The 23,962-nt window shown below is 36.6% G+C and overlaps 1 protein-coding gene across 6 annotated transcripts; it reads right to left on the reverse strand.

Annotated features, from left to right (window-relative positions):
• Positions 1-741: 741 nt before the first annotated feature.
• PNPLA4 (patatin like domain 4, phospholipase and triacylglycerol lipase) lies at positions 742-22,541 on the reverse strand. Of its 6 annotated transcripts, none has more exons than XM_082043494.1 (9): positions 22,405-22,541; positions 20,742-21,045; positions 19,876-20,002; positions 16,232-16,416; positions 12,125-12,219; positions 11,809-11,944; positions 8,354-8,419; positions 3,506-3,658; positions 742-1,603 (listed from the first exon to the last, which is right to left on the reverse strand). In XM_082043494.1, exons 2-9 carry the CDS (start codon positions 20,961-20,963, stop codon positions 1,472-1,474), a joined length of 1,116 nt encoding a protein of 371 aa, XP_081899620.1. In that variant the 5' UTR covers positions 20,964-21,045; positions 22,405-22,541; the 3' UTR covers positions 742-1,471. The 6 variants fall into 6 exon arrangements, with proteins under 6 accessions (XP_081899620.1, XP_081899621.1, XP_081899622.1 ...); XM_082043495.1 differs by having other exon boundaries at positions 20,742-21,042; positions 22,405-22,516; XM_082043496.1 differs by having other exon boundaries at positions 20,742-21,056; positions 22,405-22,506.
• Between the last annotated feature and the right edge of the window lie 1,421 nt (positions 22,542-23,962).

The raw sequence follows: 23,962 nt of genomic DNA on the forward strand, positions 1-23,962 counted from the left end.
TCTATTCACGCTGAAAGCTACCCTCTGTATAAACAAGTATGCAAGTGAGCCAGGCACAGGTGCCTTGGTAGCAAAAAAGTAACTTATTTCAGTTTTACATGCAAAAATGCTGTCCTACAGGTCGGGAAAACTTGCAAGCTGTTTTCACTGTATACAGAACTTCATGCATCTAGACAGAGTTCCTGTTCTGAAACGAAAGCAAGGTGCTTTCCATCAGCATTTTAAAAATTTTCTTTATTAAAAAAAAATAAAAATCCCAGTCACATGAATCCTAATTTGAAATCTACATACGAATATAAATCTGGTGGTTATGTGGTGAAGAGGCTTTCAAACAGCTATAAAGTGTTTCGTTGTTGTTTGTTTTGTTTGGGGTTTGTTTGTTTGTATCTTGTTTCTCACCTCCCCAGATTTTCTGTTATTTTTGGAGAATTCTATAATTGCATATGTTCAATTGAATCTCTACTTTAAGTACTAAGAAATAAACTTCGAAAACACACTTAAAAAATAAACATTGTTTGCTTTTAAATAACCAGTTGTAGATTTTAGGATTTAAGCATTAAGACTGAAAATTCTGAACTTGCACTTAAGGCAGTCCATGTAAGGTGAATGGTAAAAGAACAACATACTTGAGTCTGAGTTCATTACCTGCTGACTTACTTCAACTTTTCTCCAACAGACTTTTTTTTTCAGATAATCAGGTTGTTACAACATTTTGAGAAATTTATAAATGAACTACTGGCAAAAGTTTCAAGAAAATATATTTATTCAATTTTAGCAGATGAAGAAAATATAATAAATATAGTATTTTCTTATAGCCTTCTTTACAATACATTTTTTCATTCAAACATTGCACTTCTGTCACAAATTTCAACTAGTATTTAAAATTTTAATATACAACATTCACTGAAAATGGCAAGAACTTTTAATGTTAAAAAATAACACATAAAGAGTGCAAATGTTTTATTTCTTGTGGCTAGTGCTAAGTGTTCTAGTCCTTATAACACTGAAAGATACATATTAGATCAGCAATATCATAAGCATCCAACTTTACGATGCAACTGTCCAATGCACAACTATTATGTTAAGTGAACAGTGCAAATTGTGATTTTTAAGGTACAAGCTTGATTTGTCTCTCAAAATAACATCAAAAAAGGCTTTTCCAAATTTCTGCAATTATGACGACACAAGATTTTTAAAAATCCCACACTCAAGTCCTCAGCTGAAGCAAAATGAATCTAGGCTTGAATCTCCTCAAAACAAGACGACCACCAGGCCAAGTGGAATTCCATTCTGACATGTTCATACAGGTCTTCAGAGTGCAACTGACACTTTGCCAAAAGATGTAGATGCAATTCCACTTGGATTTTTATTTTCACAAATTGGAATTGGGACAGCAATCCCCCAGATTCTGTAGGATGCCTGGAGCTCCATTTTGACAGCCATCAGGTTTTGTTAATTTTCTGTATACCATCTATTCAAACCAGTTTTCTTTCAATAAAAAACGTACAGCATCATCGAATCCATTTTGGTACAATGATTCCATTTTCTCCTGCTTCGGTGGGAACAAAGCTTGATTAAGTCTTACCAGGTTTGCCAGAGACAGCTGCAACAGAGCGAGAAGCTATAAATTAGTTTATTAAAGCAACTGATCTAGACTTAACTGTGTTGCTATCTGTTCTGTCATCTGTTTCACGTACCACGTGCAAAATCAAAAATTCATGGCTATGTCTACACCAGTAAATTAACCATGTCCAGGTACACTGTTGAGCACCAAGACAAACTGGCATAAACAGTCTGGACATACACTAGTAAACTCGCAGCCTCCAAGACAGACTCTCTGCCTTGTAAAACTGCCCAAAGTCTCTGAAACATTTTAACTTCAGAAACATTCCCACAACCGTCTGGCAGAGTGGTAGCTGGCACACGCTAAAGTTGTGCAAGGAAATATTTTGACAGCTTACTAATGTAAACAACCACATTCTTGGGAAAATTCCCAGGCAATGTTTGCCATATGAGTATAAATGTAGCTTTTAGTACCAACAAATTAAGAACTACTCAGCATCTCAAGTGGTCACTTTGATGGTGTGAAAAGATTTCAGAACTTTGTTCTTGATATAATGACATTATTAAGTTGTTTACAACGAATTAAAAAATATAATTAGGTTTAATACAGTTCTGAACACTTCATTTATATGATTAATTTAATACTTTAGCCACATAATTTATTATACACAATTCTGAAAAACAATATCAAAATGATCTTCATTATTTGAAGTAAGCAATTATTCAAATTCTGACACTAATAGATGGAGGAGGTGCAAAGAGACAGAAAACTGTTCACATTATAATCTAGATAAATTAAGATACACAACTCTTCATTTTATGCAGATTACAACATTACTGAAAAAAAAAATATTCTTTTTTATAGCTCTAAAAGCTAAAAGTGCTTCAAGTGAAATAGTTTAAAATGTTGCCTGAGATTCTGCACAAGCCTGCATTTGCAGGACCCTAGAAGGAACGTAACTCCACAATTAATTTTCTATCCATAATCTAAATCACCAGCTCATTTTTCCTCCTCTAGATCCACTAGATATTAGAAACAAATCACAATCAAGAAATATGTAGTAAGCTAATGCATATATTTTCAGTACATATGAAGTAAATAATCTCATGCTTTATGATCATTTACCCAGTACTATCATGCTTAAAATCTGTGAAACACTATAAAGATTCAGAAATTGGTCCAATTTAGGATGACTTTACTAAATTAAGAAAACATATTAAGCCCTATTTAAAATAAACTTTAAAAGAAAGTACCAATTATTGCTAAACTTTATTTTTTTCTTTCTAATGGAGTTTTGTTGACAGCTAAGTCTACTGCTATTTATCATGTCAAAGGAAGCAATACAGTGGTTAAAGTTTGTAAGACAATGCTTGCAAAGGCAGAAATGTCAATGATGAAAATATGGCCATAAAAATCAGTCTTAGCCTATATTTCAATATACAGAAATATTTCTGTAACATCTAACGAAATAACTTTTGGAAAAATGTTGCAGTCACAGATGTTCAAAATCTTAACATGAGCTCTCTTGAGCAATGAGGTGAGAAGTCACTGTTTACATTTCAAATGTATGACTTCAATTTGTATTTTAAATTCAGTTAGAGCAGCCAATTTCAGTAAGTATGAAGGTATTCTGGAGTTTCTCTCTCTTGAGGTATTCTTGCTTCCTCACCCACCCTTACTTAAAGCAAGCCTAGATTATTTCCATTTAATAGCCTGTGATAACTTGCTCTATTTTGTTTTTCAATCTTTCTGACAAAATTTATTCTACGTTTTCCTTCTCTTGTGTTTAAAAAGTTGTTTACACTCCATTTGCAAAGGAGAAAATGCCAAAACATTACTTAAGTTGATACGTAAGCAGAAAATAGACATTTAAAAATAAGCATAACCTTAACTGTTCAACTGCCTTTTCTTTTTAAGTTATTTAATAAACAAGCCACTCACCATTATATCTTGTTTTGCAAGTTTCACATAAAGATCCACACGTCCCTTATCTTGTGGACAGATATCTAATCGACCGCTGAAAGGAGAAACTGTCACAGTTCTTCCAACAGGCAAGATAGGAAGGCCATTGGTGAGGCCACCATCAACCCATTTCTATCAGAAAATAAAAATATTTTCAAAGTAACCTTAGTATGTTCATAACTGAATACTTCACCCTTCCTGTCCTTGACTCCTCCACCCCCCCTCAAGAAAAATTAGAAGTTTCCTCCTCAGAATACCGTGAATAAGCTTGAATACGAGGCATAAAAATCATGGAACTGACAACATACACACAGAGTGTTTAACCAATGAACGTTTGGCTTAATGTGTAAATACATATGTAATATATTTATCAAGCTACAGATAAGGCTTGTTAGTTGATTTAATAATACCATTTCCCATGCAGAAAGTTTCTCAATGTACATTAAAAGATTGTCAATACTACATGTGAACCATGTTCACAGAATCATAGAATCGTACTCCTCTAAAACATTACTCTGATTAAATCTGGAGCTGGACAATCTGTATGTGCAGGTAAACTGACAGCACAAGCTAAACCAAACATGAGCTCTCTCTTCTTTCAGAGCCTCTTGTCTTCTTACTTATACACAAGACAGCAATAGCTGGAAAGTGGAGGATAAACGTGGGAGGGAGCTGAACAACTATGGCACCTAAGAAGGAGCAGACATCTAGTCTGCCATAGCAATTGAGTATGAGGAAGAAATAATAAAAGCAACCCACTAATTTCTTGCAGACCCCCACATATTTATTGATTTTAAAGGCACTCCAAAGGCACAAGCCTGCTCTTCACAGGGACTACGGCCAAATTCCATCCCAGTGTAGTAAACAGGGACAGCTGTGGCACATCTTGGCAATATAATTTATACATTCATATTACTTTCTGTGCTAACATGCATAACCCAAAACTCAACATCGGTCTACGGATAGATGCATTCACTGACATCACACGTGACATCTGGTGATCAGATGCATCTCACCAAACTTTACGTATCGATGTCCAATTAGTCACTCTACACTTCCACTATCATCAAGGGAGAGAAAACACTTCTAGCACGATTCACCTTGCCCTATGTTTTACAGCCTGACTCTTGACATTAGCTGATGTCGGTACCCACAATCTGTCATTGAATTTCTTCACTTTCCACAAAAATTATATTTCTTAGTGCTTAGGATTGAGATTGTTTTGCCTTAGAAAAGGATTAAAAAAAAAAAAAATATATATATATATATATATATATCAAACACAAACACACAAACTATCATACAACAATTTCAAAACCTTACAACACTATACTTCAGATTTCTTGAACTCCATTACACCACTGCTGCAATAACTGTGAGTAAAGCTGCAACACAGCTAACATTTCTAACACCGAGGCTTCTTCCTGTGTGTGTGGGTATGTTATTATTGATTTATAAGCAATGTTCCTTGGAATACTAAGTGGCTTTTTGTAGCAACTCCTACAGAAACAAGAACAGTGAAGTCCCTGCCTAAGCGAAGTCAAAGACACCATAACAGACAACATTATTAATGTTTTTCACACGTCTAGCTTACTATTTTTATCACTTAAAAGCTCTCCTACTTTAAAAAATTCTGATTTTTTACAGTTTTTCCCCTCTCCTCTTATGCAACTTCAATATTTATTTGATAATCACAACATTACCAAAGCAAGGGAAATACTTTTTATTAAGCACTACCTTTTGTAGATTCTGTTATTCCTGGACAACATGCAGGATGGGTGAAACTGCTTCTCAGTCAAAAATATTTTGGCTCCACAGACCCTCATGTTACATAGTTAAAATAAAACATTTACATGCTGCAAATAAAGAGATGTAATGCCCCAGATTCTTTTAATTCCATTAACCAATTTTTAAAAAATGCTTCTTATCTGATGAGGTAAATTCCTGGTAACTTCTCAATTAGTTTCTCTTTTGTAAGTACAGTGCAAAGATAATGTTCTTAAATAATGTGCAATGAAAACCAAACCAGACAATGAAACTGAGGACGCAAGATGGACCTAACAGAATCTACCCAATTACCAGTAGATGTTTTTTACAAAGCTGTTCTGCACAAACTACAGTGACACAAATTACAGCCTCATCATCAGAAACAGTCAACTCAATCATCTGCAGATCTTTACCTGGCCTAAAGATTAACCTTGCCAGAGATTCAGAGGACATCAAACCAACTCAAATAAGACAATTTCGCATGGAGTAAGTTTGCCCTGCTGTTACAGTAAGGGCACCTTAAATACCCAAGGCAGGTAAAAAGCTAGCCAAATCCGGCTAAGGCCATTAACTGACTATAAATTCTCAGATGTCATCTTATACTCTCTTTCCCTTCAAATGATTTTTAGGCTCATAAAACCAGAATAAAACATATATGAACAAACTGATGTTATGTCTGTGCCACCATGCAATTTAGCTTATTTGCCCCAAAAGTCTAGCCTCCAAACATGCATAATCCAGGTATGCCAGCCAATTCCAGTGTGAGCCAAATGCTTCCCAAAAAAGAAAACTGAAGTGCAATACTGGGAACAGTTTACCCTGGGGTTCACTCTCTGTAGTCAGTATGAACAGGCTAGAAACAGGTTTGGCTGTTTTCTGATACTATTCCAGCAAAACTGCCCCTCACATATCATGCGATGTACCTCAGATAATATACTGAAACTCATTTTAAAAACTCTCAGATGACATGGTGATATGTATGCAGGAGACACATGTAGCTCAGAGAATATCCAGACCAACTGTTCTGAAGCACAGTCAAGGCCAGTAGATTTGAGAAGCAAGCAGGGAGTAAGCTCAGTTCCATGCTGCCATGGACCATCATAAGGTCTGAGGAATGTACTCCCTGAAACTAGTGTGAAGGAAGACAGACAAAACATTGGTCTGTTACAGTAAAGCTTTCAGGAAACTCAGAATATGATACCAATATGACAGGTGGCCTCACAGAGCAAAATCAATATCCAATCCATCTTACTGACTTCAGCGCTTACCATGTCTGGATCATGAAGTTACACGCCGTGTATCTGACTCTACACTGCAAACTTTAGGGCCCCTATTACCCACCCACATACACTCATTACCCACTATTCCAAACCATGGAAATACTACTGCAAGAGAGATCCTAAGGTTTTTGCTCTCACCCTGCCCTAGGTATTTCAGACTAAAGACTGGAAGTCACATGCATTTACAGGCAACAGTTTTCTCAAACAAAAAAAAAAACAAAACCACAAATACACCCTTTTACAGAGTATGAGAAAAGTAAATGCAAAGATGCAGAACTAATCATTCCAACAAATAACAATAAATGAAAGCAACCTCATTCCCAGAAATTGTCTTCTCTGAATCTCACTTAGAGTGTAGCAGAGTAATAAGATGCTTTGGGAATCACAACAAGTTTTCAAGTATAAGAACCAGCTTCCACAAAACAGTTATCGAATTCACTTTTGAATGCAGAAAATAAAGTTAGGTAGGAATGAGAACTGTCCACTAGGAAGAGGCTGCAGGTGTTTCAGTAAATACTGCAATACCTATACAAATCATAATAGCAGCAGGTTTTAAATAGGTTTTGCATGGAACTCTGAGCCAACTTCTCAATTTCTTAATTGAAAGAACACCACAAGAAATTTAATGACACTTCCTTCCATTTAACTAATGGCAGAATGAACCTAAAACATCCACATAAGCCCTCTGAAATGCACAAGCAACATATAGACTCCAACAAAATTTCCAGACCCTGGGAAGCTACAAGCAGTCTCCATTTAACTCAAGCAGTCAGGCAATACTGACTTAAACCCTTCAAACATTTTAGCTGATATGTGTTGCTGCATACATAACTGTAAAGCTGACAAGCTTTCTGACATAACAAACTTCAACTTTGTTTTGCCAGAAACAAATGCATATGGGTTTGTGTCAGGATTTTTTGTTTGTTTTTTTTCCAGGGTGGTTGCCAAGATTATAGATGTCCTAAGGGCATCATTTACATGTGTAGAGGAAATAAAGGAAAGAATATAACATATTTCTCAGAAGGAAAGAAATAGCTATTTTCATGTTTCTAGTAATTAAAATCCTTGTAATTACATACAGACTCAAGAGGCAAAATTACACTTAAAATGTTAGTATATTTAGGTAAAAAATGACAAAGTTCTTGAACCTGAATCAAGTACAGGCAACTGTAAAAAGATTTTCTTATAGTAGTGAACACCTCTGAAAACTTCTTAGCTGTGTGCTATATGAGGCAAAAAAGTTTATTCTTTAATGCTTGTCCATAGGTTTGAAATAGATTTGAAATTTGAAATAGATTTGAAAATACCTAGTAAGCATGTAATTCTGTACAGAACATGAGAACACATACATAAACACAGACATACTCCTGCAGCACCCTATCTGCCAGAACCTCCCTTATCACTCCTTCCATTAAACAGAAAAGCAGAATAGTGTGCCTTTAAATTGCAAAAAATATTTTCGAGTTGGTAACATAGCTTGTTATGAGAAGTAACTTCACTGAGAAGCTTCTTCTCATGGTAAGTATTAGACATTATCTTTAGGAAACGGCTTCATGCTATAGAGGTCATTTTGGTCTCAGCACACACAATTTTTGAAACAACACATGAACAAACTCAGGTCATCATTCGTGGTGTTAATATAGAGTATCAACAGAAACAGTAACGACTCTACAATATAGAGTACTGCAGTTGCCTTCCCTTAAGATCAAATAATTACTTCATAAATGAAGAATGCTCTTACACACAGAGAAAAAACAGTTGGGAGTTAATGAAAAATTACCTCTCCTTTGTATTCCACTGGCTTAATTCCTGCATATAGTGGTATAAAACTACTTGCTAGCAGGACCTAGAGAAAAGCAAGCAGAAAGAATAGAGAGCAAAATTGAAGAAAATGCAACAAACTAATCCTAAACCAATACATATTTTCAGATATACTCATCTATATTAAATACTACAGCAGTAATCAGTCAATATATTAGTTTTACATAAAACCAGTGTCATCTCAAAATGTGTTGTGGTATGTCAAAATGCAACTCAAACCATTCAATAGGGGTTTTTATAATGACTTGACAGTGACAACTCTCAAAATACCATTGATTAATGTAATTCAAGAGTATGAACTTAGTCTCACACAATGTGTAGTAAATCTGTAATTTTTCAGAAACTAAATATGCGTATGTTGAAAAAAAAAAAAGCGATATACAGCATTGTCAAAAAAGCAGCCAACCCAATCATTCTGCTGGCATTTTTATATAGTATTTACTCTTTTAATCAGATTTTCTAAGAATTTAACATTCCAAAACACTATAAACAGCCTGAAAATTCATGTGTATCTTTATGACTATTGATACTTTGCATTTAATACATTCAAGTTTTAACAAATAACTATTTGCTCTGCTGTAAGCCTACATAGCTGTGTACAGCAGTTCTCGACCTTTATGGTTTTTATTTAGATCAGGACATCTCTTCTGTCATGTATAGATCTGCACACACACATACCTTTCTATCCAGTTATAGCAATATCTATGAGAGAGTATGTGTGTATCTCCATAGCTATGTACCCACCCATATATACATATATACAATCAGTATCCAGCATTTCAAAGAGAAGGGGTAGATGTGTGAATGAAGTGCAATATGCCAGAAATTTTCACATGGCTAAATGTAGTGAATATGCATGCATGTGCTTGCATGGCTGCAAAAGAGACAAATCTCAGGAACAAAGGCAGATTATATTCTTGAGTACACATTATATGGAAGGGCTCAGGAGCTAAAAAAGCCACCACCCATGGAAATTACGGAATAAAATGCTTGAGTTTTTTTGGTGGAGCTGCATTTATTTTTATAACAAATTAAGCTACTTTCAGAATTAGACACCTCTCCTCTAGCAAATTTTAATTAAGGCTCTCTGCGAAGGTTTTAACTTTCACTTCAAGAACTCTTTTCTTGCCTATTTCTCTTCCTAGTGATCTACAGCAACAGAGCTTTGTCTGAGCTCAGATAAAAAGGATTTCTCTTCTTATTTTCCAAATGTGAAATTGTAGCTGTTGCTCTACCAGACAGGTCTTTCCATCACAAAAGCATAAGATATGGTCCCCCTTGAACCTATTCCTCTCCAGATTTTCAAATGTGACAGTGACATCCTACAGGGTTTTCAAGTTCCCAACATCAGCTTCCTCCCTTGCCCAGCTCCCTGTCTCCACCGTCCTTCAACTCCATCTCAGTACCTTTTGCCCTTCTAAACTAAGAAATGTGGACAAAAGCTTCAGGGAAGGAAAAAAAGAGTCAAAACTAGGTGATCCCTGCAAAGTGTGAATTCTTTCCAAGAAGACTGAAGAAAGCAGTTGGCCCTCCTTATCAAGTCACTTAGACCTCAAGAGTGAGGAGAGGAATAAGTTTTAAATACCAACACTTTCAGTATTTCCCTAGCACTAACTGACCAGCGTAGACTCCTGTTCACTGCTCCCACCTTTCCAAACTAAACACAACAGTGTTCTGTACCCTGCCCTATCACAAATATCCAAATCACACCTTTCTTCCCCCTCACCTACAGTTTAAGAACTGCAAGTCTAGGAATACTGGTACATGATTGTCTTCACATATGTAAAGACCATTTCAAAAGTGGGAGATTATTAACTGCCTTTCCGCATCCACTGGGAATAGTAAAAGAAAGTAAGAGCTTAAAATTGTAGCAACACATCCTCAGTTTAGCCATTATGAAAAACTTCAGAATCATAAGGCTTGTTAAGCATAGAAACCAATTGCATATGGAAGTTGAAAGATTTCTGGCAGAGAGTACTGAAGTTCTGCTGTTATAAACCACTCTCCACTCAGCAGTACTTTTATCCATGCATTGGATATACTTGATCATGTCCAGGGGAGACACAATACGCTTTCATAAACCTAACAAGCTCTAACCTCCATGCTACCTGCACAGCCACCAACATTCAGACTGTTGTATAAATGACACACGCGCAGCCAAAGGTACACACAAAACATGTATTACGAGATGCCCTGCAAGAACAGCCAATATGAATGTACTCCAATGAGTAATTATTTGGAATTTTATTACTGTTGTTCCAACTCATTCCACTCCTAGCATATGGAACAAAAGAATATAACATAGTTGTTAAGTCAATTAGAGAACTATTGAAAAAATAAGAAAAAGTATATACTTCCAAGGTCATCTTGAAGCTTCTAATTGTCTTCAAGTTAGAAGATTTCACTGCAAAAAAATCTATAAGCCTACAGAATAATCATCTCCATGCTCTTGTCACTGTTGGCTACCATAGCTACAAGTAACACTGGATAATTTGAGATAAACCTTTTGCATAATTATCTTTGCATGATTAAGTCCTACAAATTTTGAAAACTGATTGACCATGTATAAAATAACACGTCAAGATTTGTTTTAAGTGATACTTTAAAGCCAAATTTCCAATGCATCCTTTAAGATTTTGTTAACAAGTGCAATTTTTAATTATAAGGAAGCTCTTATTTACTCTAAGCACTCACAATGATAGGGAAAGAAGGAATTCCTTCTTATTGTATTTCCTCCTTTATTCTGCTGTATGACATCCACCACCAAGATATAATTGACTACTAGAAAGAACATTTGCTTTACATACATCTGAATCCTCCTACCATTTAATATCAGCTTATGCATACAATCCTGATCCAAGTTTAAAAAGTGGCATTCAAAAGAAGAGATGGGCAGTAAAAGATATGCTTTCCAGTGACAGTTAAAATACAGTTTATGTATGGTACTTAACATTACATTATATTTACTCCCCACAAGGACTTGTAGAAACTGTTGGATTTTGTTTTTTCAAGACAGGAACTTTCTTTACTTTCTTTTGTGATTAAACATAATATAAATGGTGTCAGTGAAGTAAGAGGTACAAAAAGACTCAGCAAATTATTACAAAATTTGGAGATTCTCTATTTTACTCTCATCTACTGTAGCCCTTAGTTACCCTGCTACTTTTTAAATAGACTTTGCCTTCAATGTACTACTTTAAAAACAGATAAAGGACACACACACACGCAAAATAAATTTTGGCAATAATTGTGAAACTGCAAGACAAATTATTTATTTTACGGTTGCAGCACCACTGACAGTATAACTGATTGCTTGAGTAAAACCACGATTTCTTGTACAGCAAGTAACATACTCCTAAGCCTTGAAGAAACTCAAGCATTTCTATTTAAAGCAGCAATATTCAACTTCATTACCTTAATGAGGTCGTCCCTGGAGGCAAAACTTGAAACCAAGTGATTTTCCCCATTTTTCGTGTTAGTGACTGACACATAGAGCCGGTTCTCAGCTATCTCATGAGCATTAGAAGGAAGAATAGACTCTATGCCTTCCCTAGAGTAAACAAAATGCTAAATATTATTAACTATTGTTATTTAAAAACCTGGCAAATATGGTAGGGGTAAAAGAAAGAGTGCTGAGCTCTCCACAGTATAGAAAAAATATGCACACTCTCCATTTTCATTTAGAGAGTTTCACAGAAAAATGATCTTATGGATGAATTAAGACAGGTACCTCAGCGTTTTCATAAAATCATAACCAGGAGTTACAGCACCAAAGTCCAATTTTCGAACTTCCTCTGCAAATCCATAGGCAAACTGCTTACATGTCTGCAAATTAAAATATTCACCATTAATGATGTTTTATCTACGGTAAGTTATGTTTAATTGTGTATCTAAAACATACTAGTGGCTAAAGCTTTAATGAAGAAAGAGCTACAAGATACAACTAAAAAAAAAATTTCCCATATGTGCTTGGTTTGTAACAACATACACATGACAAAATGTTGATCCTTTTAGAAACAAAACCAATTTCTAATAAAACAAGTTCCCCAATTTTAAATAAGTAAATAAATAGTGGCAACAGTAAATCCTCAAAAGAACACCATTTTAACAATTAAGGAAAGCTAAAAGGCTATTTTTCTATGTATTATTACTGTTAAACAATCAGTTTTCTGAACCATGCCATTACAAGAACAATCACTTGTATTTCAAGCGTAAAGCCATCTTTTATTTTAAAAACTACTTTGATACTAATACCAGACACAAGTACCTTAAGGTGCTTACAAGTATTTAAAAAGCTACAATTAGTACAATTTCTTCTCACTAATGCAAAAAACATCCTACTAGCCAGTACATGTATTTAATGAACAAAATACTATGGGAGTACTTGACTATTGCAATACCATGATGGAAGACAAAGAAAGAAAAGACAACTGCAGAAAAGCAGGCAGCAGATTCCACTGCACAGAGAACTTCTTTTGTGCAAGCTGAAATGCCAAGCAGTAATGACTGCAGAAAAATAGCTTGAAGTGTGAGCCAGAAGAATTCCAAAAAGGAGAGTAAAGGAATAGGTAGCATTTATTTTTTACCAAAAAGATTGTGAAACAATGAATTATGATTCTGAATGCTTAAGACTCATTATTCAGTATTCCTGTTCCTTTTTTAAATCCTTTCATGCAGACTCCTCTAATGATTTTAGGGACCTGGGGAAAGCTATATCAAATTTTATGCAAATTTCTGAAATTAGTACTCAATAAATATATTATACCCATATTCACCCACATAACCACATGCTTACAGAATAAAAGATCCATCTATAGGTAATTTGGAGTTCCTGGTTTATTGGCCTCCTGCATGAAGAACAAATCTGTTGCTAGTTACAAAATAAATGATGTGACTGAAGGAAGGGAAAAAAAGAAAAAAAATGAAGAAGAAAATGTGTCCTATTGAGGAGGGTATAGGTTTTAATGAATGGAAAAAAGAAGCAAAAGAGTTGGGGTGAGGATTAGTACAAGATCAAGAGGAAGCTGGTTGGAGCAGCTTAACTTCCTCATATCACTTGTATGAAAGAGCAGTCACCTAAATGAAAGACAGAAATGTAGTTCTTGCATCTACTTTCTCTATATGGCCTTGTCATAAATGTATGAAAAAAGTTAACAGGTGTACACTCTTACAACAACAATCACTGTAAAGATTTGTGCCAATTCATTCCATACAGGTAAGATTTGCACCTTTACCATGGGAGGTACTTGCCATTGCCAGTTCCAAGCCAATTCAAATAATATAAAAATAGTTATATGCACCACATCTTGAATTTATTCTACAGTAAACAGTTAGGCTTCTTCTGTAGTTAATCAGCTGCAAAGAGGCACATTCAGACACCTTTCTCTTTTAACAGAGAAGAAACCCACAAACCCTACATAGAAGCACCTGAGAACTACTATCTTTCTACCTAAGATGCTTTAATAAAGTGTCAGGGAGCTGGATGAATCCAAACCTAGTTGAATGACAGAAAACTACTTTCAATATTACAAGTACTAAGAATAGACCCTACCTAGACTCTCAATTCTTGCTGCCAAAAGCAACAATTTCTTACAGCTATGAATTGTTTATAACTTTAGTGCTAGAACTGTTAAACAACATATCTAAATTTTAAATAGTGACTGAGGACATGTTTAGAAATTGTAACTACTTCTATCAAGTTAAGCAAACTTGACATCAAACATGATCACAGTACTTTAGAAATAAACAGGTACTTATCTATAACTCTATAAGCCTCCCTGGAATTCTCAAGTCCCATGCTTTTTCAACAGTGACAAAGAAATCAAGATACAACTGAAAAACATTTGCAAACTGTCATATTAGAACACCAACAGTCAAAACAAGGAATCCACAATGTTACATTCCCTCCCAGATAAGGGAAGGTTGAATTACAGCTTTGAGACTAGGAGATGGAGAAAGTCCCAATTACAGCTTGCCTAACAGCCATCTCTGGGGAGAGGGAAAAAAAAAATTAACTCATGTAAGAGTTATATTTGTGAATATAAAACATTTCAAGTTAGAAATGTAATAAAGGCAATAATATAATTATCCTGATATGAAAAGTTAATTCTGTTCAGTACACAACATTGCCCTTACTTAAATACCATGAGAATTAAGAAGAATTATTCCCCCCCCCAAATACCTCTCAATTTTCCATTTAAACAATAACAGAGTGACTAAAAAAGTAAATAATTTAAAAAATCAAAAGGACTAAAAAGTTCAAGAAGCATTCTTCTGTTTATATTAAAATAACATATTTTCAAGGAAAAATCCATGTGATTCAACGTAGTATAGGCTTAATTTCCACAAACATAAAAAATAAAAATTCTTCTAATATTTTTACTTAAGATTTTTGTAAGTTGGACCAAGCTGGGAGCAAATACTCATACCCAGAGCCTAGAAAAAGCAGAAAAATTTACATGGGCTAAGAAAATACTATCTGCTGTGCTCACCATATAAAAAATAAAGTCAGAGGTATGCATTATACCAGGCAAACTTGAAACTGAACTACTAGTCAGAGGCTACAGAAAAGGAGTAACACCTGAACAGAATGCACGTAAGGTTGTCTTCATAACAGAGTGGAATTTTCCTAATACCAAGTCATAAAAGGTTGCACCTGGGGAGCGGTGGGGTAGAAAGAGGCCAGGGAAGAACTTCCTGCTGAAAGCAAGAGAAGGATAGCTAACAGCAAGCCAAGTTCATATCACAGCAGAAACAAACAGAAAGATAAGTGACAAAGTATGGTACCGGCTGGAGCTATTGTTTAAATCAAATGCAGTGAATGTTCTAACAAATGAGGCTTGTAGAAAGCTACCTGATGCTCACTGGGCTGAAACCTAACTGTATTTATAACAAAAATCTAACAGCCTTTTTTCCACTGCAACAATGATATTTATTGTAATTCAAAATATAAAAGAAATAGTAACATTTGGGCAAGGACTAGTCCTCTGCATTTTCTAAGGAAAAGTCACTACAGGCACTTCAAGAAGGTATAGCAGCCTTAATCTAAAGAGAAAAAGAAATACAAGCAAATGGTTTCCCGCAGAACCTGTGACAGAGTAATCATTGAATATCACTTTGCTGTCTCTACATGACACTAGGTGTATGGTGAGAAAAATGTAGCACCTCTTTCAAAAAAAAAACCAAACACACATGTATGCAGCATATCAGAACAGAACACTGTGAGGGTTAAAATCCTCCCTGGCATACAGCGGGGCTGCTGCTGCTAAGTCATGAACTGTACTGAGTTTAAAGGAGGTGCACAAGCCACTTCTTGCTCTGTCTAATGAAGGACAGACAACAAAGAAAAAAATGCGAGCTCTGTGGTGTTCTTTGACTTTATGAATGTACAGTCCATCTACCATTTTCATCTCCTTTAACAAAAGGATGAAAGGATGGTGCTACGCATTTGCTTAACCAAGCCCACCTCTAGCCAAGAAAACAATTATTAACTTTGTAATGTACACTGATTAAGTGCAAATACATTGCAGTATATTAAAGCATATCTGGTTGCATACAACTCAACTTTTACACACATGTAATTTATATTTACATTGCTTAAAATATAAAGTTTGTACGACAGAATTTTGTCATAAAGAAATATTTGCTTCATAAACATTTCTGACCACAAGTCACAGATTTTGTTAATGAAAACATATACATGAGTCCTGTTCTTTTATAAGAAGCAAGAAGAAAAAGAAGAACCAAACTATTTTAAAAATACTTAATAGTAGACGATTATATCAAAAATATTCTTTGAAAATCATCATGTCCTATACCTACGATTTTATTAATTTACCTCTAGATTTTCTGGTACTGCTAATAAGACAGTGGCAGCCAGTGATCCCGCAGAAGCTCCCGCAAAAGCTTTCACAACTTTCAGTAACTTCTTACCATGCCTGTAAAAAGCAGCTGCTGCCCCCAAGTGGTATATCCCCAGAAACCCACACGCTGCAAATGACAGATTGATGTGTTTCATTTTTGCTGTGGAAATAAAGTTTCAGTCAGAAAAAGGATCAATTAATTTTATCTTATAATATACATCTACTCTTTCATCACAGAACACATAATATACTATATCTATATAACAAAAAAGCAGTTAACATCAAACAAATAGCAGTTTAGCATCTCCAAAATTGAAAACAACTCTTAAAATACTCCTTAGCACAAATACTTTTTTCAATCAAGAAATATAGATATTTATATAATACATAACTGCACATTTTCATCTGATTTGTTGAAACAATACAGAAAATAAGAGTAGCTCCTCAAAAGTGATAAAATAATGGTGTCAGAGAGTGAACACCATTATCAACCTAGAGTAAAAATCAAATAAATTATACAACCACTGGCTACTGTGTCATCATACTCCCCTTACACACATACAGCCTTGAACCCAACAGAATTTTCTAAGAAAGCCATTTTTTTCCTTCATCTTTGGAACTCATTTGCTTACTAGTATTATTAGTAATCATGAACAGACAAATTCTTATCTGATTTCTTTTTTAGAAAAGAAAAAACACACAACGTATCACTGCTATTCTTAAAACAAGAAAGAATCAAATCTCACCAAAGTAAAATACAAAGTGCTAAATGTAACACACACTCTGAAGGTTTCAAGGACAGAACTTAAATCTAACACAGAGCATTTCAGATCCTTAGGGGTGGTTTATTAAAACAAAAACGAAACAAACAAACAACAACAACAAAAAAACACACAAAAAAAACCCACAAAAAACATTTTATTAGCTCTTCTGTTTCTGCAAATAACTACAACTATGAGAGCAAGCAATTAAACATATAATATTGTACAGATATACCAGATATTGTACAGATTATCTTAGTATTGCATTAAAATAAGATCCTGGTATATTTGGGTATACGTCAATATGAATGGGACTGAAAAAGCACATAAATATACTCAGAACTATACTTGATTTTTCTGGTTTGTAACAAGATAGCTGATGTTACTTCAGGAAATCATCTGCAGACACTGTGGTATCAATTCTGATGAAGACACGCAAACATATGCAGCAACAGATTTTGGTTTAAATTGCTTTTACTGCAGAAATTGAAAGAGCAGGAATGATGAGCTTTCATGACCACTAAGTAAGATGACATGCTGGCAGATAAAATCAGGTTGCTCAGGGCTTTATCCAGTTGTTAATTGAAAAATCATGTAATGTTTAGCTCCTAAGTGATAGTTAGTACCTGTTGCTGGGTGACAGAATATTAAAATCAATAGATATTGTAAACAATAAGCATTATATAGAAGAAACTAACATCTTCATTCAGCATTATGCATCTACTTGCAGGGAGTTTCTGCACTTTGAATTGAAGGCCTCTTACAACAAATCTATAACAAAGCACTTAACCTATAAAGAGGATACAGATGAATAAGAATCATGGATTTATACAAACTATGTGCTGAACAGATGCAGTTAAGCAATGTCATTCCACCTTGGAAAGGAATCTCTGAGTAAGAGGAAAAAAATGAGCAAGCATTCATTAGATTGATGTCCTGTAAAATCAAAAAAGCAAGAAATAAGAAACTAAGATACTCACTTTTATAAGAATATAAACTTTCCCATTGCTTTTGATTCTTGCAAATGTATCATGGTAAGACTTGATTTGCAAGTTAGAACGGTATATTTCAGAGACAGTATGATTCAAAAATGTCTTTTGCTTTGATGATCTGGTAGATCACTGCTCTTTTGATCAAAAAGAATAGTAGGGTTACAACAACTCCCAAGAGAACATACAGAGAAAATTAAGTCTACAGTATGACTATTCACTGCCAATCTCTTACAGAGTATCAGAAATAGAAGCACAGTCACATCTGGACATCAATCATTTTTTTCAGCTGCCTGAGCAAACAGCAGAAATCTTGTCATCTTAGAAATGGTATGAAATACCTGTTCCAAAAGACTTCAGACCAAATATTCTTAGACGATTTAATGTAAGTTCTGACTGTTAAACTTGAAGTTATCATATTGGCATGTGTTAACAAAAAATTTCAATGAACTTTAAGAGATATGCCAGAATATTTTAGCTCGACAGTGCAAACACTATGAAGATATGACATAAACAGGACGTAGCAAATACTTTTGTCACTGTTTTTCAAAAACATTCTCATCTTACATCATGGCCAAATTTCAAAATATAAAGATTTTAACAGGCTAAGGGCACAGTATGCTTCTGTTGTTTACAAGAAAATCAAGCGTAAGGAAAGATAAATAGAAGAAGAAACTAGAATGACACTGGAGCTGTTCAATCTCATTACAGACAGTGGAGAAGCCTTCAGGAATAAACACAAACCCAGGAGTTCTATTTAAAATATTCTCACATCTGCATGGAAAAAAAATAAAAATCACTGGAGACGAAAAATATACTAGGAGGGTGAAGGGGGCATTTTTCTTTACTCAGCAGTATCTCATCCATTTGTAATGCAAACCTACAAGAGAATGTATGTAACAAGACAAGCCTGCACAGCAGAATTATGGTGTAGTACAATATATCTTTTTAGGATAGGTACTGTTTCGCTAATTGTCATGCACAAGAAATAGCACAACAGTTTCTCATACTGCTGTTTCCTGTGCAATTATATAAACAGTATAGCATCTCAGTGTATTAACCAGTCTACCTACCTCCCTGTCATCCCTCCTGTAAACAAAAGCTGAAAATGCCCAAAGCAACTGACTAAAAAGCCTTCACAAACAAAAATTAAAACTTAATAGAATGTGAATGACCAAGCACCCTGAAGCACAGGAGCCAAAATGTATGATGCAAACCAGCACACTTGAGGATTAGTTATTAGCTAGAAACGACAAAACAAGCAGTTATGGAAAGAACTGTTTAGCTAGGCAGCATTTCTAAAATAAAAGTCATAACTGTAACTACTGATTTACCTGAATCAGAAATCACCACTCACACAGGAAAGCTTAATTGTTTTTTCATGTTTATAACAGAAAAAAGTTCACTGGCATTGCAGACCATTCATAGTGAATATTCAAGAAACTGATTCTCCCAGACAAAAATATGATCACACAAAACAATAACTCATCCAATAAACTGTACTCTGCTTAAGAGTCACCACAGTTGTTAGCAAGAGAACAAGAAAACTAAGTTTTGCATCTATCCAGTCACATGGAACAAGCACTGAAAGAGTCTGATGAAGTTGAAGGAAAAAAAAAAACAAACCAACAAACCACAAAATAACTAGTATACAAGCCAATCAGCCATTAAGACACTTAGAAAAATTACATGAGTCTTTGCAACCCATAAAAATTGTGTATAACCCCATTAAAATGAAAAAATGAACACATCATATGATACAAAACTTTCAAATTAAGAGTGTAGACCATCCTGATCATCAACACAAGATGTCTGGAGAGGACAGGGAAGGCTGACTTCTTAGGATGAAGGTGGCAAAAGGTTCAATACCTTCTAATGAATGTTGGCTTTCATCACATACTCCACTGGGACTTTTTCCAGCATCTATTTTAGTTCCCTCTGCAGTAGTAGTCATTCCTGTATCTATTACCGATCGTTTATCATTTACCTTGGAAACCTGCAATCATACAGTCAAATATTTCTATTTTTTTAAAAAAACAGACATTATTTCTCCTTAAAGAGATTAATAAAGTCAATTAAAATATCTGTAAAACCATCCAGATTAATTTTTCAATTGCTTAGCACTCCCCTAACTAGCTGAAACCACAATGTACTAGTATGTATAAAAGTGCATGCAGAAATGTGTATTTTAAAGACAAACTCAATTAGACATCTAGAAAAAGAAAACAAACCTTTCCCATTTGGAACTGCCAGTGTCTAAGATTAGTCTTAACCTTGTGTCCTTTCCTACTATTTTTGTTTATACTCACAGATTTTTTTTAATAATCAAATTTTTATGCTTTCATCCTCCCTTACCAAGCCAATACAAATTTTTTTTTTCCACATTTCTTGTGCAATATTGTTAGTTTTCCAGAGAACTCCAGTCCTATTCTTCACTAAATGGCTGTCACTCTAACTAATAAGCCTGTCAGTTATCATACAGCATTGTCTGAAGTATAATTTGAAAAAAAATGTTTCTCCCCAACTTAGAACTATTAAACATAAAAAGTTCATTCTGAAACACTGGTTCTCCTGCAACTTCTTACTGTCTGCCCCTTTACCTTGATAAAAGCACCTTCAATTCACAAACAAGGCTGCAAGATCAAAAGCTTAGCTCTGTAGACTCTAAAAGAAGTTATATTATCACTGTATTGATGCATAACACTTATACTTAAGAGCAGCACAAAAATATTTACCTGGAATTTAACTCTGTTACGTGGCACTCTTACGGTGCAATAGTTTAGAATTCCAATCCAGAACTGCTGAGCTTTTGGAATCATGGAAGTACACAATCTGCCTTCTTTCAACTGAAGCAACGGTATTTGAGCACTACAAAGACTTTTAGCAGTCCACATTTTCTTAAAAGTGACTTCTAGATGTGGTAACCAAATTGACACTTTCAGAAGATGTTTTACCATGGAGTTACAAAGGAAGTATCAATGGATGAGCTGCTTAGGCATCACAGAAGTACACAGTAGAAACTTCTCCTCAACATAACTTCTTTAAAAACACTAAAAAAAAAAAAAAGAAAGAAAAAAAAGAAAAAAAAAAAAGAGTAGTTGAAAGGTAGTTGTACATCAAGCCCCTGATACTGCAAGAAGGCCCTCTTCATAACCCTCTCAGTTAACACACAGATGCTTTAACAGTTGATTCACTTGACAATGAACCACTTCTAGGAAGAACTTCTGTTCAGTAGCTTCTCTCTCCCAGCAGCCTCCATCTGGGACTGTATAGTTCACCACTAACCATAAAGTCAGTTGTTCAGAAACAGGAAGTACTAAAATTGTTAGTAACACAAAGAACAAACAAATTTTTCCCTTTAATTAACACTACGAATAGTGTTCATTCTACTTCAGCTGAAAAATGTGCCAAGGAGCATTCCAGCAACTTCAAATCACTGCTCACAAAAACAGTGTGCTGACGTCAAAATCCTATTATGAAAACCTCAGGCATACTGGCAAGTAGGAGGCAAACCTTGTAACATTCTGTGCTACAAGGATATCATAGGAGTGACAGAGAAATCAACTGTAACTCTGGTTTAACCTAGCAAGACTTTGACCATTAACAGTAATGTATGGAAACGCACTTGTTCAGATGAAAAGCAAATCATATTATTGCCCTGACTACTAATGCAAACAAATCCAGTGTGATTTTGCGGAGGCAGGGTCTCACAGGTATACTGTCAACTTCAATTTTAACCCAAATCAAATAAGGGGGCTTCATTTTTTCCCAGTTTCACCGTGTGTGCCATGAAGCCTACAATACAATTGGATTTTTATTTCCTCTACTTTTGCTGGTAAACAACCAATATAAATAAGCAGAACAGAGCTGAAGAGACAAAATTTTAAAATTTAACGAATGCAGAACGTCAAGCGACAACTGAAGCCAACCACAACATGAAGAAAAGTCACTGCGCCTTTTAAGCTTCTAAGCTTGCGACAGAAGGGCGACTTTTAAGCGGGTCACTTCCTTTCGAATTTTAACCTCAAGCGCCTCAATCCTCCCCCGCTTCCCCCAGTGCAGGCTCTTGCCTCCGACCCACCCGGGGTCTAACGCGGCCTACGCGACGCCACGCCGGCGCCGTGCCCCTTTGGGCTCCCGGGCGGGACACGAGCGGCGGCGGGACGGCCCCACCTCCGCCGTTAACGGCCACGTTAACGGCCAACTCCGGCAGCGAGCAGCGGAGGCCGCCGACAGCTCGGGCCCCCCCGCCCAGGGCGTCCCAATCCCCGAGGCGCCCAACGCCCGCCCGCACGTGCCCAGCCGCCTCCCCCCATGGCGCGCGCTCCCCCCCGCCCGCGGGCGGCTTGTCTTCGCGCCAAAGCTCGCGAGATGGCCGGGCTTCCCCCGCCGCGCTACCTCCCGCTGCGGCGGCAACGCGGCCTCCGTGCGCTGCGACGGGCGGGGGTTTCGGGGGTGGGGTAGGGTACGCGGGAGGCCGCGGAGCCTTGGGGGAGCCGCCCCTCCCCCGTGACGCTGCCCCTGCGCGCGTGCGCAGCCGGGGGAGACTTGGCGCGGCGCGCGGCAGCCGTTGCGTGATGAGGGCGACACTCGCGTCCCGGTCGCTGGGAGGAATTGCGCCATGGGGGTCAGCCGCGGGCCGCAACGGAAGGCTGTCGCCGGGTGAGGGGGAGCTCGCTCTGCCTTCGGCACCTGGGCAACCCGTGCCGGCTTGGCCTCGCCCTTCCCTCCCCCGAGGGAGAAGGCCTGCGGGTGCCCGCCTCACGCCGTCACCCTGAGCTGTTGCTGTCACCGGGAGACGTCGTGTGGGCGGGTGTCGGTCCGCGCCCTGCTGCCCTTGTACAGGCCTGGCACCGTGGAGGAGCAGGACAACGCAACCGGCGCCGTGTGGAGGATGCCAGTTGCTGAAGGGGTGGCCTCAGGGCTGTGATACAGTTCATAGATTTGTTTGTTCTGCACGAGTGTGTGTTTTAGTAAAGCGAGTCTGCACTCGCTGCAGCAGATGAGTACCAGAGTCAACCCAGCATGCAGATTCAAGGTGGAGAGGGATCCTGTGGCTAGCAGTGCTTGAAGAAAACTGGGGAGAGCAAAGATGCCTGTGAGAAAGGGAAAAACAAAACAAAACTGTAGATATGTGAACTCTCCTGGGGTTAAAACTAAAGGAGCTGGGGGACCAAAAAAACCCCCAAAACAAAAAAAAAAATATATATATACACGTATATATATGTGTGTGTGTGTGTGTGTGTTAGATTTCATACAGCTTATCCTCCTGCACCTCAGGCATCTATGAGTCTTTCTTCTTCCTGGTATATGGGAGGGGGTGGTACGGATTTGGGGTAAAAATGGTGCAAGTGGTTTTAGGGGAAATTTAGACAATTGTCTAAAGTGGTTGTGTACAGTTTAATTCAGTTATCTTTTCAACTGCTAAGTTTATCTGTGTAATTATTAATTTGTACTTCAGTTTAGTCTGTTGTAGACTTTATAGGATTAAAGCATAGCCGTATTCCCTTTAGCGATTTGAACTTTTGCAGGGTCCTTAAATTTGACTTTTTAGTTGTTGCTTATCAAATACGTGCCTGTGAGGAACAGAATATGCAGATAACAGTGATGGGTTTTTTCCACTAATTAATTTGAAGCAGCATCTTACTGACAAACATAGATTTGTAATGATGATATCCTAAGACAGAAAACGCTGGAATAAAGTTTACGGGAGAGTTTCTGCATGGAATTATGCGAAGTGCTTATTTCCTTATACAGATGCTACAGACCTTGTTGTAGCATAACCCACAACTGCACTCCCTGGCCTATAATGAAGCATAAATTATCAAAGCTTCGACAGGAAAAAATCTGTAACATTTAAAATGTGAATAATGGGAAAATTTGCTTCTGTTATGTATGTATCTTACCAGCAATTTGAAGATGGCTAGGAGTGAAAACAGCAGATGTGTGTCCATGG

The sequence above is a fragment of the Streptopelia decaocto genome, assembly GCF_964273445.1.
Source record: "Streptopelia decaocto genome assembly, chromosome: 1".
Classification (NCBI taxonomy): Eukaryota; Metazoa; Chordata; class Aves; order Columbiformes; family Columbidae; genus Streptopelia; species Streptopelia decaocto.

Excerpts from the sequence above, each read along its gene's own strand:
- PNPLA4 (XM_082043494.1), bottom strand. The coding sequence starts at position 20,963 with ATGGTAAAACATCTTCTGAAAGTGTCAATTTGGTTACCACATCTAGAA. Across the intron at positions 20,003-20,741 it reads GTAACAGAGTTAAATTCCAG|GTTTCCAAGGTAAATGATAA; the intron begins GTAAATATTTTT and ends GTATGATTGCAG. Across the intron at positions 1,604-3,505 it reads TTGCAAAACAAGATATAATG|CTGTCTCTGGCAAACCTGGT; the intron begins GTGAGTGGCTTG and ends GCTCTGTTGCAG.